At 43.7% G+C, this 16,941-nt stretch overlaps 1 protein-coding gene and 1 long non-coding RNA gene across 5 annotated transcripts in view; one reads left to right on the forward strand and one right to left on the reverse strand.

Annotated features, from left to right (window-relative positions):
* LOC144588877 (uncharacterized) overlaps positions 1-16,941 on the reverse strand; it is a 325,738-nt gene that overhangs the window by 269,281 nt on the left and 39,516 nt on the right. The window lies entirely within an intron of this gene.
* FAM20B (FAM20B glycosaminoglycan xylosylkinase) overlaps positions 717-16,941 on the forward strand; it is a 36,944-nt gene continuing 20,719 nt past the window's right edge. Inside the window, exons 1-5 of one of the 4 annotated variants that reach the window (XM_072998154.2) lie at positions 2,684-2,838; positions 3,374-3,552; positions 12,670-13,200; positions 13,811-13,897; positions 16,185-16,294. In XM_072998154.2, coding sequence (XP_072854255.2) covers positions 12,824-13,200; positions 13,811-13,897; positions 16,185-16,294 — 574 coding nt within the window. In that variant the 5' untranslated portion in view covers positions 2,684-2,838; positions 3,374-3,552; positions 12,670-12,823. Of the gene's footprint in view, positions 2,663-2,683; positions 2,839-2,873; positions 3,553-12,669; positions 13,201-13,810; positions 13,898-16,184; positions 16,295-16,941 lie in introns of those variants that run through there. The other 3 variants (XM_072998155.2, XM_020789747.3, XM_020789748.3) reach the window with 3 other exon arrangements.

The following is a 16,941-nucleotide window of genomic DNA, read 5'->3' on the forward strand; positions in this document are numbered from 1 at the left end:
ATTGTGCGCTCTGCCATCCTTGGTTCCCCTTTTATGGTTCATTATAAAGCCCATGAACTGTTTAAAGTGTTGCATGGCTTTAGAGAAAAGGAATGGTTTTCCAAAGTACCTCATAACATACAAACACATAAACATACACTTTAGAAACACAGTAGTATGTTGCAGTTCATTCAGTTGTTTCTATTTCATATTGATTGTTATCCTTTTTTTGTCCATGCAGAGGTAATTCAACACTAACTGATGTATCAATACAAGTGATAAGGTGATCTAGCACTAGACTCAGTTTGTTTAAATAATAATAATAATACTTTTGGGTGACTAGGGAGAAAGATCATGGGGGGGGGGTGTTTCCACATCCAAAACATCATGCCCAGCTTAGTATGTCACAAAATACCACCCACAGTCAGTCACATCTCACAATTGTTTGCATGGAAAAAAACACCAAATCGCTCCAGCTTTTAAAAAACCCAGAAGCCCCCAGCAGCAGAGAAAAAACCTCCACATCTGAAGCAAAAAGGCCTGGACTAATTTGCATTTAAAACTGATCATGTGATTGTTTTCAAAAGTTCAAATTTATTTGTTCTGCATCGGCAGCAAATCCCACACTCTTTGCCAGTGTAGTCTCACTACAATGTAGTGTAGTTTCCATTGGCTAGACCAGCAATGGCGAACTTATAGCACATGTGCCACAGCTGGCATGCAGAGCCCTTTCTGTGGGCACGCAAGCCATAAGTTGCCGGATCGCTACTCCCCCCCCCCCCCCGCAGCCAAACCTCAGAAGGTAGCTGCAGCCACAGTGCTGATACTTCAACAGGCGGCGGGCCAGGATCCAGAGCAGCTAGCACTGGTGGTGGATCCAGAGTGGGGTCTTGAGGCACCTCCATGCCCAGGATTCCCCTTCCACCACTACTTCCAGTTCCGCCGCCACTGCTGCCGCAGCCCGCCACCTGCTGGTGTGTTTTTTCCCCCAGTTTGGGCACTTGAACCCAAAAAGGTTTGGCGCCACTGGCCTAGACCATCCGATCACATTAAAAATAATGTCCCTTAGTATGTTTTATACCATATTTCATTTTCCTTGCACTTCAATAATTGCACTCCTTTTGTAATTTTTTCAAACAAGGTTTCAGAAGATTAATAAGTATTATAGAGATTGTCTTTATTTTCTCATCTAGAAAAAAATCCCAATGAGACTTGACTCTCTACCTTTATCATCTAGTTTGAAAGCAGAAATGTACAGGAAATGTACAAAAAATACATTGCCAATTCCAAATGGAAGAGGTTGGAAAGTCTGAACTTAAATGAAAAGGTTTATCACCTTTGATTGAACGCTAGGTAGCTATTCTAGTTGTAAAATATTATCTTTGATGTGCCAACAAGTTCTAAACAAAGCATCCATCACGGACAACTCAACATTCTTGGCTTCAAACTGCCACTATCATCACGTCAGGAAAGCCGTAAGAGATATCTCTTCTACGATCCTTCTGTCAAGAAACATCAGTGTCTACCCTTCACAGGGCTGTGTGGTAGGTTTTCAGATGAGATACACAGTATTATCACACCCTTTGCAACATCACATAGTATTAAGTCATGCAGACATGTTTTACCAAAGAGAACTTACTTCCTCACAACCAAGCAACGGTCAACATTTACCTGCAGCAATTTTCCACCCTTCACGTAGAATCAACAGTTCTGAACAAAACTGTGACCTAAACGTGAAAGATGGCCGTGGCCAGTTCTGCCTGTCATGTTCTCCCTTAGATCTGTGAAGCGTCTGGCTCCTTTTCCTGAAGTGACACGTTATGTTTAAAATTACCTTCGAAACGTAGCTTTGATAGAAATGACAGCGCAGTACGTCTGAAGTCATTTTAAATCATTTTACATTACAAGTAAAAACAAGGTAAAAATAAAAGCACAAATAAAAAAAGAAAAAAACGTGGTGACGCGTTAAAGACTCTTACACGTGAGCCTTCGTGGACAAGCCCACGTCCCTCAGTTAACGATGCAAGAACAGCTGTTAACCATCCTAGCTAAATCAAGCCTCCATTTACAGGGGTGGTCTTTTTATAAACACGCAAAAAGGGATCCTAAACAAGGGACATTCGCCGCCACTCTCTTGCCCTGCTTGTACATTTTCCCACAGCCAGGTGGCAACCCACATTTGAAATAAGGCTAGCGTAGGAATCAGACTTCAGTCTAATTCTGCCGAGATTTTTGTTTTGTTTTGTTTCTTTGGTCCACTTGAGAGAAATGTACTGAGCCCACTTTCGGTGGTCGCATTTCAACTACAATTCCTAGGCTCCGCCATCCTTGCCCACGCTAGCGGCGACCTTCTGCGCAACCACCGAGGAGGAACCGTGAACGACACAGTTCTCCCGGCACTTTTATTTTTATAAGGACAAGAGGGAGTTAAATGACAGGCTGGCTAGATCCCGTTCACCTGTCTCAAGACACAGACTTGAAGGGGTGGAGACCAATACCATGCAGTTGCCTATTGGCTGGCAAAAACGAGGGGAGGGGGGAACAGGACAGGGGCGGCGCTCCATTGGTGGAATGGACCACAACGTGGCCTTTTAACAACTCTTCGGGACGAGGCCTCCGTGTTAGCGCGAGAAAAAACACGTGACTTGCTCCGCTCGAAGCGGGTGGTTTGGAGAAAAGCGTGGTCTGTACAGGGGCTCCCATTGGCTGATGCGTGCACAGAAGGGGCGAGCTGGGCGGTACCATTTGTATGTGGATGTGGAGGGGTGATCTGAGAGGGGTTGCTGGCGGTGGCAGCGGAAGCACCGGCAGGCCGGTGGCCCCGTGAGTGGGTATGGCGCGTGGTTGTTCCTTGGCTGGGTAAGTAGAAGAGTGAAGGGGGGGGGGGCGGCGAGAAACGCCAGGCCGAGAGAGAGAGGGGGGGGGGGAGGAGGAGGAAGAAGAAAAGCCGGGCCCGGCCCGTTCTCTTCCCTTCCCTTCCCTTGGGGCGCCTTCTTCCTGTCTGGCTGTATCCATGTGGCAAATATTCAGGAGGGAGAGAGAGCTGGGACAGTGTTCCTTCCACACCCGAGGATCAGGGCCGGGAGACCAGACGGAGAGGCAGAGTTGTCTCATCAACATAATTGGGAAAAGGGGATTTTAAGAAGTCGTCCTGTTGTGTTTGGGAAGAGGCTGCCTCAGGGCTCCTAGGTGTTTACGTGGGAAAAGTCCCTCAAGGCAAGAAGGAAAAAGGCAACAGTTCCTCCCTCCCTCCCGGGCACACGCAGGGTGCGGACATCTGCACCACACCGCTGGACAATTAATTTGCCTTCCTTGCTGAGCTCCCGGTTGGGACTTTTAGGGAGGGGCCCGGAGTGGATTTTGAAACTGAAAACGACTCCTTCTCTTCCCCAAGAACCTGGCACTTGCTCTTCTCCATTCAGAAAGTAAGCACGGAAGAAACAGAAAGGAAAACTCAGTGAACTACGCTTCTGCGTGTATAGCACAAAGATGGTGTTTATGTGCTTATAGCATTCTTCACTTAAAAATCAGCAACGAACAATGATTGGAAGGGCAATAAAAGAGAAAAAGAAGGTATTGTTAACCACCTAATAAAAATAAAAGGGGCTTTCAAAAACACAGAATACAAAGGTGCATTCTTTTGGCACCTAAGGGGTAATAATGTACGTAAGCCTGTCTGTGAATTTCATTTGGGACGAAGAACAACCTGCAGCATACCTCTCAAAACAAGAGCATAAGACAGAGATTAGGGTCATTTTGAATGGTTAAAAACTTGTATAAATTCTACATATTGCTATTGAGTATTGTATTCTGTGCTGCTTCCTTGTGCTAGCAATATTACTGGGGTATAAGGAATGGTGATATTTATACACCAGTCAGCTACAATACTAAAAACACTGATAGGTGAAGTAAATAGTATTCTTTATATCATTACAGTGACACCTGTCAGGGGGTGGGATATATTAGGCAGCAAGTGAACAGTTCTTGAATTTCAAGTGTTGGAAGCGGAAAATATAGGCAAGTGAAAAAATCTGAGTGGTTTTAACAAGGGTCAAATAGTGATGGCTAGACGACCAGGTCAAAGCAGCTCCCAAACAGCAAGGCTTATGTGGTGTTCCCGGTATGCAGTGCTTAGGTAAAGGTTCCCCTTGACATTTTTAGTCCAGTCGCAGTGATTAGTACCTACCAAAAGTGATGCAAGGAAGGACATCTGGTGTCAAGGTTGCAGGCATCTAAGGCTCATTGATGTATTTGGGGAGTAAAAGTTAGCCTGTCTGGTGTGATCACACAGAAAAGCTCAAATTGCTGAAAAATGTAATGCTGGTCATGATGTGTATGGGCCTGTGTAGCTGCAGACTGGTCAGAGAGTGCACAATGACCCCTATCCACTGCCAAAAGCACCAATAGTGGTGATGTGAGCATAAGAACTGGATGAAGAGCCTCGTGGCGCAGTGGTTAAAACGCTGTATTGCAGCTAAAACTGTGCTCACGACCTGGGGTTCAAATCCCAGGTAGCCGGCTCAAGGTTGACTCAGCCTTCCATCCTTCCAAGGTCGGTAAAATGAGTACCCAGCAATGTGTAGCCTGTATAATTAAAAAATTATAAACCGCCCGGAGAGTGCTTGTAGCGCTATGGGGCGGTATATAAATCCAATAAATAAATAAATAAATAATCTAAAAGAAAATGTGATTCATCAGATCAGGTGGATGGCTGAGTGCATGTGCATCTCTTTTGGGGGAGAGATGGCAGCAGGATGCACTATGGGGAGAAGGCAGTCTGACAGGCAGTTTTATGCTCTGGACAATGTTCTGCTGGGCAACCTTGGGTCCTGTATTCATGTGGATATCACTTTGACATGTACCACCTACCCAGAGATTGTTGCAGACTACATACCCATTCATGGCAATGGTGGTCACTGACGGCCGTGGCCTATTTTCAGCAGGATTATGCACCCTACTACACCATAAAATCATTCAGGCATGGTTTGAGGAACATGACAGAGAATTCAGGGTGTTTCCTTGGCCTCCAAATTCCCAAGATCTCCATCTGATTTTGAGCATCTATTCTACGGGATGTGCTGGAACACCAAATGCAATCCATGGAGGCCCCACATCACAACTTGCAGGACTTGGTGCTAGATAACACAGAACACTATTGTCTTGATGCTAGATACAACAGGACACGTTCTGAGGTTTTGGGGAGTCCATGCCTCAGCACATCAGAGCTGTTTTCGCAGCATAAGGGAAATTTACACGATATTAGGCTGGTGGTTTTAATGTTGTGACTGATCAGTGTATTTGCATAAGCTCTAAAGCCCTTAATGTTGGGCAGTCATCATTTGCCAACTTTATCAAGATAGTGAGGTTACAAATGTGAAAAACTCTTCAGTTTTTGAAACCCTGAAGCCATCGTATGTTATCTCTGTTGGGGCTAGAACCCAGTTTGAAATCATACACCAGAACTATACACACACAAAGAGCAAGAGACAGAGTAATAGGAGAGTAGAATGCTGTGCAATGCTATTGCAGGACTAACTGACTGAACATTTCAGCTGGATATTACTCATGTTCTCTAATTGTCTTAGAACTGCACAGCTGGAAGAGACCCTATGGATCATCAAGTCCAGCCCCTGTCAAGTGGAGAATTGAACTTCCACATTCTGGCTCTGCAGCCAGAAACTTGAACCACAGAGTTACCTTGCAGTACTGCTTGCACAGTGGCTTGCACAGCCACATAATCTGCCGGTAGGATAGTAACCTGGGTTTTTGAGGTTAAAAGAACACTAGGACTCCCCATCTGTGGGATCAGTATAGGTGGTATCAATTATCCATAGTGTGAAAAATATTAAAAGAAAAAAATCCAGAAATAATGATGGTCACATGCATTACCAGAACCAACCACGAGGGGAGTCAAAGACCGTGCTATGAAAGCTTGTTAGTGAAGAATACATAGCATGGTCTCTGCCACCCTCTAATGGCGAGTTCTGGTAATGCATGTGGAAAAAATTCCTGTTTTTCCCCCCATTTTCCCCTACAATATATACTATGTTGTTTGCTATTATTTGATGTTTTCACTGTGCATTTTTCTCATTATAGTTCTGTGGGAGAGATCAGGCTGAGTCTGACTGGCCCAAGGTCACATCTTTGAGCCTTGTGGCCAAGAGAGGATTTGAATGCAGGTCTCTTGAATACTAGTTCAATATCTTAAACCACTATACTACATTGCCTATTTACAGCTACATGTACTTCAGTTGCAGGTCCATTCCTGGCATCACCTAATCTATTCTTTGCCATCTTGAATTATATTAATACTGTTGTTTTTATTTTAAATTGCTTTTTAAAATTTATACCCCGTCCATCTAGACTTCGGTCTAGATGGGCGGGGTATAAATTGAATAAATAAATAAATAAAATTCTTGCAGTCAAATACACTCACTGCTTTCCTGTAGGGGGTATTCATATAACTATACTTCGTGTAGACTATGCATGTGCATGGAAGTACTCAGTAGGGACAGAAAAGTATATATCCTGTTCCACTTTTGATTTATTTTCATTGTGTGTTCATAGTTTTTACTCATATGTTGGCTTGATAGTTATGCATGAAAGATTCAGCAGCAGTTCTGAATTTTAGAGGACAGCTGTATTGAAAAAGTAATGTGATATGACAGTGGGCACATGTCTTAATCCATGAACATCTTGAGAAGTGTGGGGCAAAGGCCGAGTCTTCCACTCATGTTCCTCTCCTGTGGTTTTCAGAGTCTCCTGCTCAGATGTTTGTACATTTTCTTTTCCTCGTATCTCCTCTTCTTCCCCCTCTTAGTTACATTTTCTTCATAGTGGTCTCTGTGAATGCACACAAATGGGTTATCCTGCGCCTGCGCAGGAACGTTCGGAAGATTCTAGAGCTTAAGAAAAAAGAGTCAATTAGCTCCCCCCCTCGCGGGGTATATAAGCCCTGCTTCCTCCATCTTCCTTTCAGTTCCTCTTTTTCTGCCGTTGCTGTAGGATGTAGGAAGAGCAGAGCTATCGACCATTACGTACCTAGCTAGCAAGCTACCTTTTTTCTCTTTTTCTATTATTTACTTTAATGGTTATTCAACAGAACTGGTTGATTTTCAGTTTATTCTTGTGTTCTGTCGCATTCCCCCACCCTGATCAATGATCCCCTTTTTTTCTTTTGTTTATGGCCCCTTGGGGCTTCAAGCAGTGTGTTGTCTGCTTCCAAAAAATTCCTTTATCAGACAGACATGATAAATGCTTGTTTTGTCTTGGAGAATCATATCAAGATCAGTCTTGTTCTGCTTGCAAAGATTTTTCAAAGCAAGCAAGTTGAGGTGCCAAAGACTTTGAGCTTTCCTTTACGAAAAGACTCTGTCTCCAAACATGGAAAGCGCCTCCCTCACAGCACTGTCCCCGCCGCATGCTGAGGCTTCTAAACAGGACTCTTCGGCAAGTCAACCGCTGCCTACCGTCTCTGTGCCGGTTAAGACTAAGGACACTTCCAAACCGCCAAAAGCTAAACCGCCTTCTCGCCCTGCGAAAAAGAAGGCTACCAATAAGGCTAAGAGAGCGAAGAAACTGGCCAAGTTGCCTGTTCTGCCTCATCCTGCTCCTTCGATATTGCTCGAGGAGTCTTTGAGGGAAGCAATTGGACTCTCTGATGCAGAGGAGCACATTCCTTTAGCCCAGACAGCTCAGGAAGATATGTGCATGCTACCAAACTTGGGCCAATTTGAGGCTGAGCCAGACGCCAGCCGGTCCGTTGCCCATTCAAGCCCTCGATACTCAGGGCGGGCTGATACCGAGTCTTCATCTGAACAGGAGTCTGATCATGAAACTCCTAGGAAGCGTACCGCGAAGCACAAAAATATCGCTCCGTACCAGCCTCGGGATGGAGGAGATGGGTACTGTCCGCGAGGACTGCCACAGTTTGGCCATTCTTTTTACACTCCGTTCCAACCGTGTCCGTACCCTGGCTACGCCTACCAGTCGGAGCCTCAGACACAAGTACAGTGGCACCATACTGTGGCTTCCTCTATCCCGTGCCAGCCACATACTCAACATGACTTCCCTACACCTCAAGTACCATCTCGCAAGAGGCAATTTACCACGGTACCTACAGCAGTTCCCAAGCATGCTAAGTACAGTACTGGACACTCTTTGGTTCGAGCTACGACGCTCTACTCCGGTCCTGATGCCCACTATACTGTGCCCTTCTCCCAGTCCACCCAATCGGATGTGGAAATGGTGCCAGAAGACACAGTACTGAGACGCTGTCCTTCGATTGCCTCGCAGTCGTCTAATCCATCTATGGTTTCCACCGACTCTGACACCCCTGACACTGCTGCTCAAGGCTCGTCATCACAACCCTCCTCAGAGGACTTCTCATCTTATGCACAGCTTATTATGCAGATGGCAAAACCCCTGCAACTTGATGCACAAATCCCTCAACAAGAACGGGACCTCGTCTTCCATGATATGGAGCAGGACAAAACCTCTCCTCCTAGCCTCAGTCTCCTTGCGGCTGTATTCCTTCGCCGCAATGCTGATTACAATTGCTAACTACCAGGCCACCATGGGCGCCTATCAGAAGCACTTGTGGGACAAGATAGTTCCAGTACTGCAATCCTTACCTGACCCCCTCAAAAGCAGAAGCCCTTAATGTTTATGATGAGGCTAACACTCTTACTAGGCAACAGCGGTTTGCTGCAAAACACACAGCTGACATCGCTGCTAAATCCATGCTGACTGCCATTGCTGTTAGACGCCATGCCTGGCTCAGAACAGCCAACATCCTTGAAGACACTAAGACCAAGATTGAGGAGCTTCCCTTCGATGCTGCAGGACTCTTTAACTCTAAAACGGATGAGACTATGGACAATATCCATAAGATGAGAAAGACAGCGAAATCCTACGTACCATACCAGCCGTATATGTTCCAAAAGTTTGCCTACAAAAAGCCACAGTACCAATCGTCTACTCAGTACCAAACCTCTAGGTACAGCAAGCAACAGCAGGACCGCACTTACCAAGCGCAACAGCCTCCTACTCCTCTGCTCAAGCAGCAACGCTTTCGCAGCCCTAAGCAGTCCTTTTGCAAGACCCAGCATAGGGGTAAGCAATTCTCATGAATCTCCCTTTCATACAAGATTATCCCCATTCCTGCAAGAATGGAAAAGCATCACTACTGACAAGTGGGTCCTTAGTATTATTCAACATGGATATAGAATAGAATTTTTCTGTATCCCTCCACCAGATTTCACCAGACCTACCCCTTTTCCATGCCACTCCATTTGAAAATCTCATCTCTGTTATTCAAAGGGGCCATAATCCAAATTCCATCTGACAGTACCGATGGGTTTTTCTCACACTATTTCGCAGTCCCCAAAAACGATGGGGGCATAAGGCCCATCATGGACTTAAGAGATCTTAACCGGTACATACTTCACAAGAAATTTTGTATGCTCACCCTTGACTCCATTCTCCCCCTTTTGTCTCAGGGAAACTAGTTCATTACCATCGATCTCCAGGATGCATACTTTCATATCTCCATCCACTCGTCTGAACAAAAATTTCTCCGGTTCCGGTTCCATCACGATACCTTCCAATTCACCGCCCTACTGTTCGGGCTCTCAACGGCCCCCAGGACATTTACAAAATGCATGGCACCAGTCGTCGCGTACCTACGGACCCAAAAGATAAAAATCTTTCCTTATATCAACGACTGGTTTCTGGTGGCCCGATCCTATCACGAAGCACTCTCAGCCACAAGATTTACCCTGTCCACCCTAAAGAAATTAGGACTAAAAATCAATGCAAAAAAGTCCAATCTCATACCTTCTCAAGTAGTCTCCTACATAGGAGCAACCTTGGACTCTGTTCACACGAAGGCCTTTCTTCCACCACAGCGAATTCGAAAGAGCAAAAAAGCTATGAGGATACTGAACAGGGGACCAGAATTACTGCAAAACAGTGCCTTCAGGTCTTGTCTCAAGAGACGACCTGTTGTCAATACTACTGAAAGCTGCTGAGAGATCCAGTAGACACAGTCTTCCTGCTTGGTTCTTAGTATCATCCACAAAGGTAGTCAAAGCTGTTTCCATCCCATAGCAAAGGCTGGAATTAGACTGCATCAGAGCAAAAATAATCTGTCTCATCCAGGGATCCCAGAATAGTAGCTTGGCTGGTGCTCTTGCATCCTCCCCATGCTAGAAAGGAGTTGGTAATGTTGTTGCTTTGGCTGGGCTGTACGTGTTCTATGTTACCTTCCTTAAGAGCGGTAAAATGCTGCACCGTTTGGATCTCTTTAATGAAATGTGGTAAACTGAACATAAGGTAAAGGTTCCCCTTGACAATTTTTTGTCCAGTTGTGTTCGACTCTAGGGGGCAGTGCTCATCCCCGTTTCCAAGCCATAGAGCCAGCGTTTTGTCCGAAGACAATCTTCCGTGATCTCATGGCCAGTGCGACTTAGACACGGAACGCTGTTACCTTCCCACCGAGGTGGTCCCTCTTTATCTACTTGTATTTGCATGCTTTCAAACCGCTAGGTTGGCGGGAGCTGGGACAAGCGACGGGGGCTCACTCCGTTGCATGGATTCGATCTTACGACTGCTTGGTCTTCTGACCCTGCAGCACAGGCTTCTGCGGTTTAGCCCACAGCACCACCACGTCCCTAAACTGAACATAGTTTTATTTAAAAAGCTGGATTTTTATTCAAAAGCTGTGACAAAATCTGAACTCTAGCTGAAATCTGTTATGAAGTGCCCCTAGGAAAGAAAACCATGCTCTTTGTGCAGCAGTATTCAACTGGGTTGCAAAACCCACTCAAAGGCCACTACAGTGGGGTCTCGACTTAAGAACTTAATCCGTATTGGAAGGTGGTTCTCAAGTCGAAAAGTTCTTAAGTCGAATCTGCATTTCCCATAGGAATGCATTGAAAACCATTTAATCCGTATCTGCTCTTTTCTGTCCATAGAAACTAATGGGAAGCTGCTATTCTGCCTTCTGCCACTAGAGGGGGATATTTTCTTTCTTTTTCCCCTTTAGGTTCAGGGAAGGCAGGGAACACTAAAGGCAGCACTTTAGAACTCTTTTTTTAAAAAACGAAGCCAATTTTAAATAATGTTTTAAAGCATGTTGTGCTGATTTTTTCAGCACAAAGGCACTCAGGCAGGCTTTTTAGGTGCTGAGCAAGCCTCTGGAAGCCTGCTCAGAGCCAGCCGATCAGCTGTTAGGCGGGGAGAGGAGCGGGGAAAACCACAAAATGGCTGCCAGGCTCTTTCTGGGTGTCGGCTTTTAGCTCTTTCTTGCTCTTTTTCCTGTGGTTTGGGGGCTACCAAGGCCTGGTAAGTGACTTTATTTAACAGTACAGTATTTATTTTTAAGTTTCTGACCCTTTTCCCCCCTCCAGAAGCCTCTAAGGGGAGGGAGGGGGGACTTTTTTCCCTGTTCGTAACTCGAGGGAAGTTCGCATGTAGAGTCCTTACTTTCCCTATAGGGCAGGTTCGTAACTCGAATTGTTTGCAAGTCGGGTCGTTCGTAAGTCGAGACCCCACTGTATTTTCAGTTTCCTGCTCCAGTCAAGAGACCATTTGTCTTCCATTCCTCGGTCTCATCGTTGTGATGAGCACTTTTATGCTCAATTCTTCCTTAGGCATTGGCTTTATAAACATGATTATGTATGATTGATGTACTCAGTACTTTAAAATACACAGATGTGGAAACATTTGGAAACTCTTTTGAGCTCCTTAGAGAATGAGCTGGGTATAAGTGCTATGCAACTCAATAAACGACAAAGAGTTTAACATCTAAATTATTGTAGTGAGTTTATGAGGGAAACAGAGAAGGAGAAATACATTGGATATAGCTTAATTTGTTACGAATTAGAACAAGTTTAAAGGTTTTGAAATAGAAAACATTGGGAAATATGTAGGCTTGGATTATATAAACAAGTGTAACATTACATTCTTCCACATTTTTTCTGGTAGGCTTCCATATTTGTTTCAAAGTATTGGCAAGAATCCTGTGGGGAACAACCATATTCAAATGCCCCCCACCTTCGGCAGACTATCTGTCATGTCACTATCATACACTGGTTGCAAAAACAGTTGCACAAAGCACAGCCTGCCAAAAAGGGGGAACTTCACAATTACTATGGTGTGCAGAGTTTCCCCTGTACTAGATTCTGGCCAATATGCTCTGAAGGCTAGGTAGCCTGTACTTACATCTTCATTCTTGCACAATATTGCTCTGTTGATATAATAAAGCAGAACTTCTGTCTTCCTATGTTCATGTACTGTAACTCCTGAATCTGCTGTGTTATCCCAGTTTGTTTGTCTGAATCCCATACTTCCCTGCCATGTAAATTAACCATGACAAACTTATCCCATTGATTTGAAAGTGACTAAAGCATGACTAATTTAATCTGAATCCAACTCTATATTGTGTTGTGATGTAAACAAAAGTACTGGAAATATCAACTTTCATCTACAGCACTGGTTCTTAACCTTGGGTTACTCAGGAGTTTTGGACTGCAACTCCCAGAAGCCTTCACCACCAACTGTGCTGGCTGGGGTTTCTGGGAGTTGCAGTTCAAAAACATCCGAGTAACAAAGGTTAAGAACCACTGATCTACAGTATTGCTGCCTAACTGAAAAATATGGAGCTAAATTGTGTTTGTTACCTTACAGGGGTTTCAAAAGATGCAGTAGCAAAAATGGATTGGTTGCAGTGAAGATTATGAATGGAATCCATCAAGTACCATACCCCTTTTCAGTTTGCTTTGTGAGAGACTGCCTGTAGCCTTCAGAAGAGCAAGCCAGCAAAGAAGGAATATCTATCATCATGAAGTTGAAACAGCGGGTGGTGCTTCTTGCAATCCTTCTTGTCATCTTTATTTTCACGAAGGTTTTCCTCATAGACAACTTGGATACATCAGCAGCTAACCGTGAAGACCAACGTGCTTTCCACCAAATGATGGCAAGCCTGCGTGTGGAACTGGATCCACGACTGGACCACACATTGCAGTCTCCCTGGGAAATTGCAGCTCAGTGGGTGGTGCCTCGTGAAGTGTATCCAGAAGACACACCAGAACTGGGAGCAGTGATGCATGCCATGGCTACAAAAAAGATAATCAAAGCAGATGTGGGCTACAAGGGCACCCAGTTGAAGGCACTGCTCATATTGGAAGGTGGACAGAAGGTAGTCTTCAAACCTAAGAGGTAAAATGCTTGCTCTCGTATGTCTGGATGAAGTCATACTTAGTTTTCCTGTTACCATCTTTATGAGTTCCATGACAGTTTCTTCAAAGTGGACTACCTCATCATCATTTACCAATGGAAAGAGTGACAAATGAGAAGAGAGATTGAGGAGAAAGGCAACTGCCCATGCACTTCTTCATTATAGTGCAAAAGTGTGGGAAAAGGGGAGGCCTGATATTACTGTCCTTGCATTATTTTCTCACTTTTGTCTCTGATCAAGTATGTCTAACATGTTTCTGATGTTACCAGAGCAGTGTAACAGAAAGGTTGCTGATCCCATACTACTTCATCTCTGTCAGTGTCACCAGTATGTCTGTGGACATTGAGATTCCAGAAGGATCATGTGGCTGGTTGACTGTCAGTTGCTAGTAGCTATTGGGAAATGCTTGAATGTGTGGCCATTTGCAGGGAGGTACAACTGAGGGGGGAAAGGTTGCAATAGACTTTTTGCCTTAGTAAGAATTACCTTGGTGTGATTCAGAAATTCTATCTAATTCTACCTGAGGTTTCCATATATCAAATGAAAAATCCAGCACAATGCCCTAACTGTATCTCTTGTCACAACTTGTAGATATGCAAGAAACTACGTGGTAGAAGGGGAACCATATGCTGGTTATGACAGGCACAATGCAGAGGTGGCAGCATTCCATCTGGACAGGTATAAAAATGTTGAATTAAAATCCTCTTTTGTTGGAGATGGGAAATTGGCTTCTAAGCCGTTTCCTTAAACACTGAAAGTGAACTTTTTTTATTCATATCAGAGCATTGCACAATTTCAAAACATGGCCTTATAAAACAAATAACAATATTAAGATACTTGAACTGTTTTGTTTTTTAAAATAAACGGAGCTGAACTGAATTGGCTGAAATTGTGAGACGAAAGTGGTTTCTTCTTAGATTGCTAACTCAACCGTTTGGTCCTTTGATTTTATTTATAACACAATTGCCACAGATTTTTTTTTAGTTTTTTAATTCCTAAATACTGATTTCAAACAATTTTTAAGGTGGGCTAAGGTGCAACCATTGATACAAGCTGGTTATGGATGGCACGTAAAAACTGCCCTCAAGACACTCGACAGGGAAACTGAGGATAAAAAGTGAGTCTATATTTGGCAGATAGGCAATTAGCAAAAAAGGTGGACTTGTAATTTCTGTGGAAGCTGATTGGATAGCCTGGTGAGTTAGATGTCTGGCAACAGCCAGAGTTTGGGAGTCCTGATTCCCCACGGTGCCTTCCAGGAGAAAAGCCAGCCTGTGTAGCCTTGGGCAAGTTGCACATTCCGGGGGCGCCTCCAGAAGAAGAGAATGGTAAACTACACTGGGGTCTCTACTTAAGAACTTAATCCGTATTGGAAGGTGGTTCTCAAGTTGAAAAGTTCTTATGTTGAATCTGCATTTCCCATAGGAATGCATTGAAAATCATTTAATCCGTATCTGCTCTTTTCCGTCCATAGAAACTCCAGTGGAACCTCTACTTAAGAACTTAATCCGTTTTGGAATGGTGTTCTTAAGTTGAAACGTTCTTAAGTTGAAGCAAAATTTCCCATAGGAATGGACTGAAAACCAATTAATCCGTTCTGGCTGTTTTTTTGTTATGTAGAGGTGTGTTCGTACATTGAAGCATTAGTTCCCATAGGAACTAATGCAAAGCTGGTTAATACGTACTCTACCACTAGGGGGAGAATTTTTTTTTTAACCTAAGATGACCTAAGGTTAAAAAAAGAGCAGGAAAGGTTTTTTTTCCTGTTCTTATCTTGGATTTCTGTTCTCAAGTAGAAGCAAAATTTAGCAAATGGAGCTGTTCTTAAGTTGGATTGTTCTTAAGTAGGGACATTCTTAAGTAGAGACCCCACTGTACTTTTTAGTATTCTATACCTAGAAATTCCGAAAAGCATTAATATAGGTCAGAGCTGACTTGGCAGCATGTAATATATTATAACATCTGTGGGCCTGTTAGAAAGCTGCGCTAAAACTACTAGAAGATGTTTGAAGGGTATGCAATGCAGCCCCCTTGCAGAAATGAAGCTGCTCTGAATTTGGTCAGTACCTAGATGGGGGGTTACATGGGAGCTCCAGTTCCAGCAGTAGGAGTTCAATAATGGGTAAAAATCATAATATAAATATATTGGCAAAGTTTCCCTCCTTATCCTGCCTTGGGTTTCATCAGCAGTAGATGAGCAGTAGTTAATGCTTAGATGTAGCTTATACATTCTTTCAGCTGTTCTTTTTAAGAGATGGAGCAGAATTATCCCTTATTCCTAGAATACTTGATCTAAACCTGTGTTTGAAGAGAACTTAATCTGAGTAGAGCCACTCCAAGCCCGACTTGAACAACTAGGCAATGGCCAGCCTTCAAATGCTGTAGCTTTTGGAGGTGAACTTCATTAAGTTACAAAAACTTACTGTACACATTTATCTGTTGTGTGCCACATTGCATGAGTCAGTATGCACATATACTGTCTGTGATGATTTCTTAACTTGAAGCAGTTCACTTCCAAAGGTTTCACTACTTGTGTTTTGCTTATCGGTGTGATCAACAAGATTTGGGCCAGTTTGTTTTGAGAGTCAGACCAGTTATTCAGTGCTCTTGGACAGCCTGCATAGTAGCAGATTCTCCATTGTTTAACTGTAATTCTGCTTTCAGTGCTGCCGTCCATGTAATCTATGTAAGGCAGATGGCATCCTTGCATGTGCAATACGAATTTCTGACCAGAGATAGGAATTGTCATCTCCTGCTGATAATATTTGGTGAATTCTAGGACTTGACATCCAGAAATGTAACTTAATTTATTCTGATATGGTTAAACTCTGGTCTTTCAGTTGCTAATTCATGCTCTTAAAGGTTTAATGGCGGGTTCCTTTCTCAGACAAGTGATGGTGGAAGAGTTCCTCTGCATTTCAACTTCCCACATAATGTTTTTTCCTATTCATTCTCCATCAAACAGAATCTTAGGTTTCCGAAGAGCGCCCCTGGTTGTTGGCAGGTTTGTTAACCTCCGCACAGAGATCAAACCTGTTGCTACAGAACAGCTGCTTAGTACCTTTCTGACAATAGGTAGGTGGCAAAACAAAATTTGATGAAGGCAGCTAAAATACAATCAGATAAGCTTGCAAAGGCTTTCCAGAATATTAACTCTGGCTGCTTGGTGTTCTTTGAGCTCCTTCTTGAGATATAACATTCCCATATTGAGCAAAAGTATATGATAGCCTTGCACTTTTTTCTCCCTCTTATATTGTCCCAGATATCTTCTGTATTGACATGGTGTGGCATCATGTCTGCAGTACAGTACTGCCCCCATAGCTGCAGTTTCACTTATCCATGATCTGCCGCAGCCCTATATACAACATACAAGGGTACCCCTTTGTATATAGGATTCACACGTATCTGCGGTTTAAGGCATGAACAGTAGATTGCGGAATCGATCCTGTGCAGATTTGAAGTGTCCTACTGTAATAGTAGCACTAGGAGTGGTAAGCTTTAACTGGAGTCATAATGTCAGGGTGTAAATTCTATTTTGAAGTGTTACTGTGTTGCCATTATCAGTGGTTCAAATATGACACTGCACCATGGTTGGTGGTGGAGAGGAAATGAATTAGGGAGCATGGCATTCCACAGTACCATCCCGGTCTCCTAACTTATTTCACATGTTGCTGTAAGCAAAGGAAAACTGCTACTGAGAAGCAGTCTTTACCATTGTACAG

This window comes from Pogona vitticeps, chromosome 4 (genome assembly GCF_051106095.1).
Source record: "Pogona vitticeps strain Pit_001003342236 chromosome 4, PviZW2.1, whole genome shotgun sequence".
NCBI classification, from domain to species: Eukaryota; Metazoa; Chordata; class Lepidosauria; order Squamata; family Agamidae; genus Pogona; species Pogona vitticeps.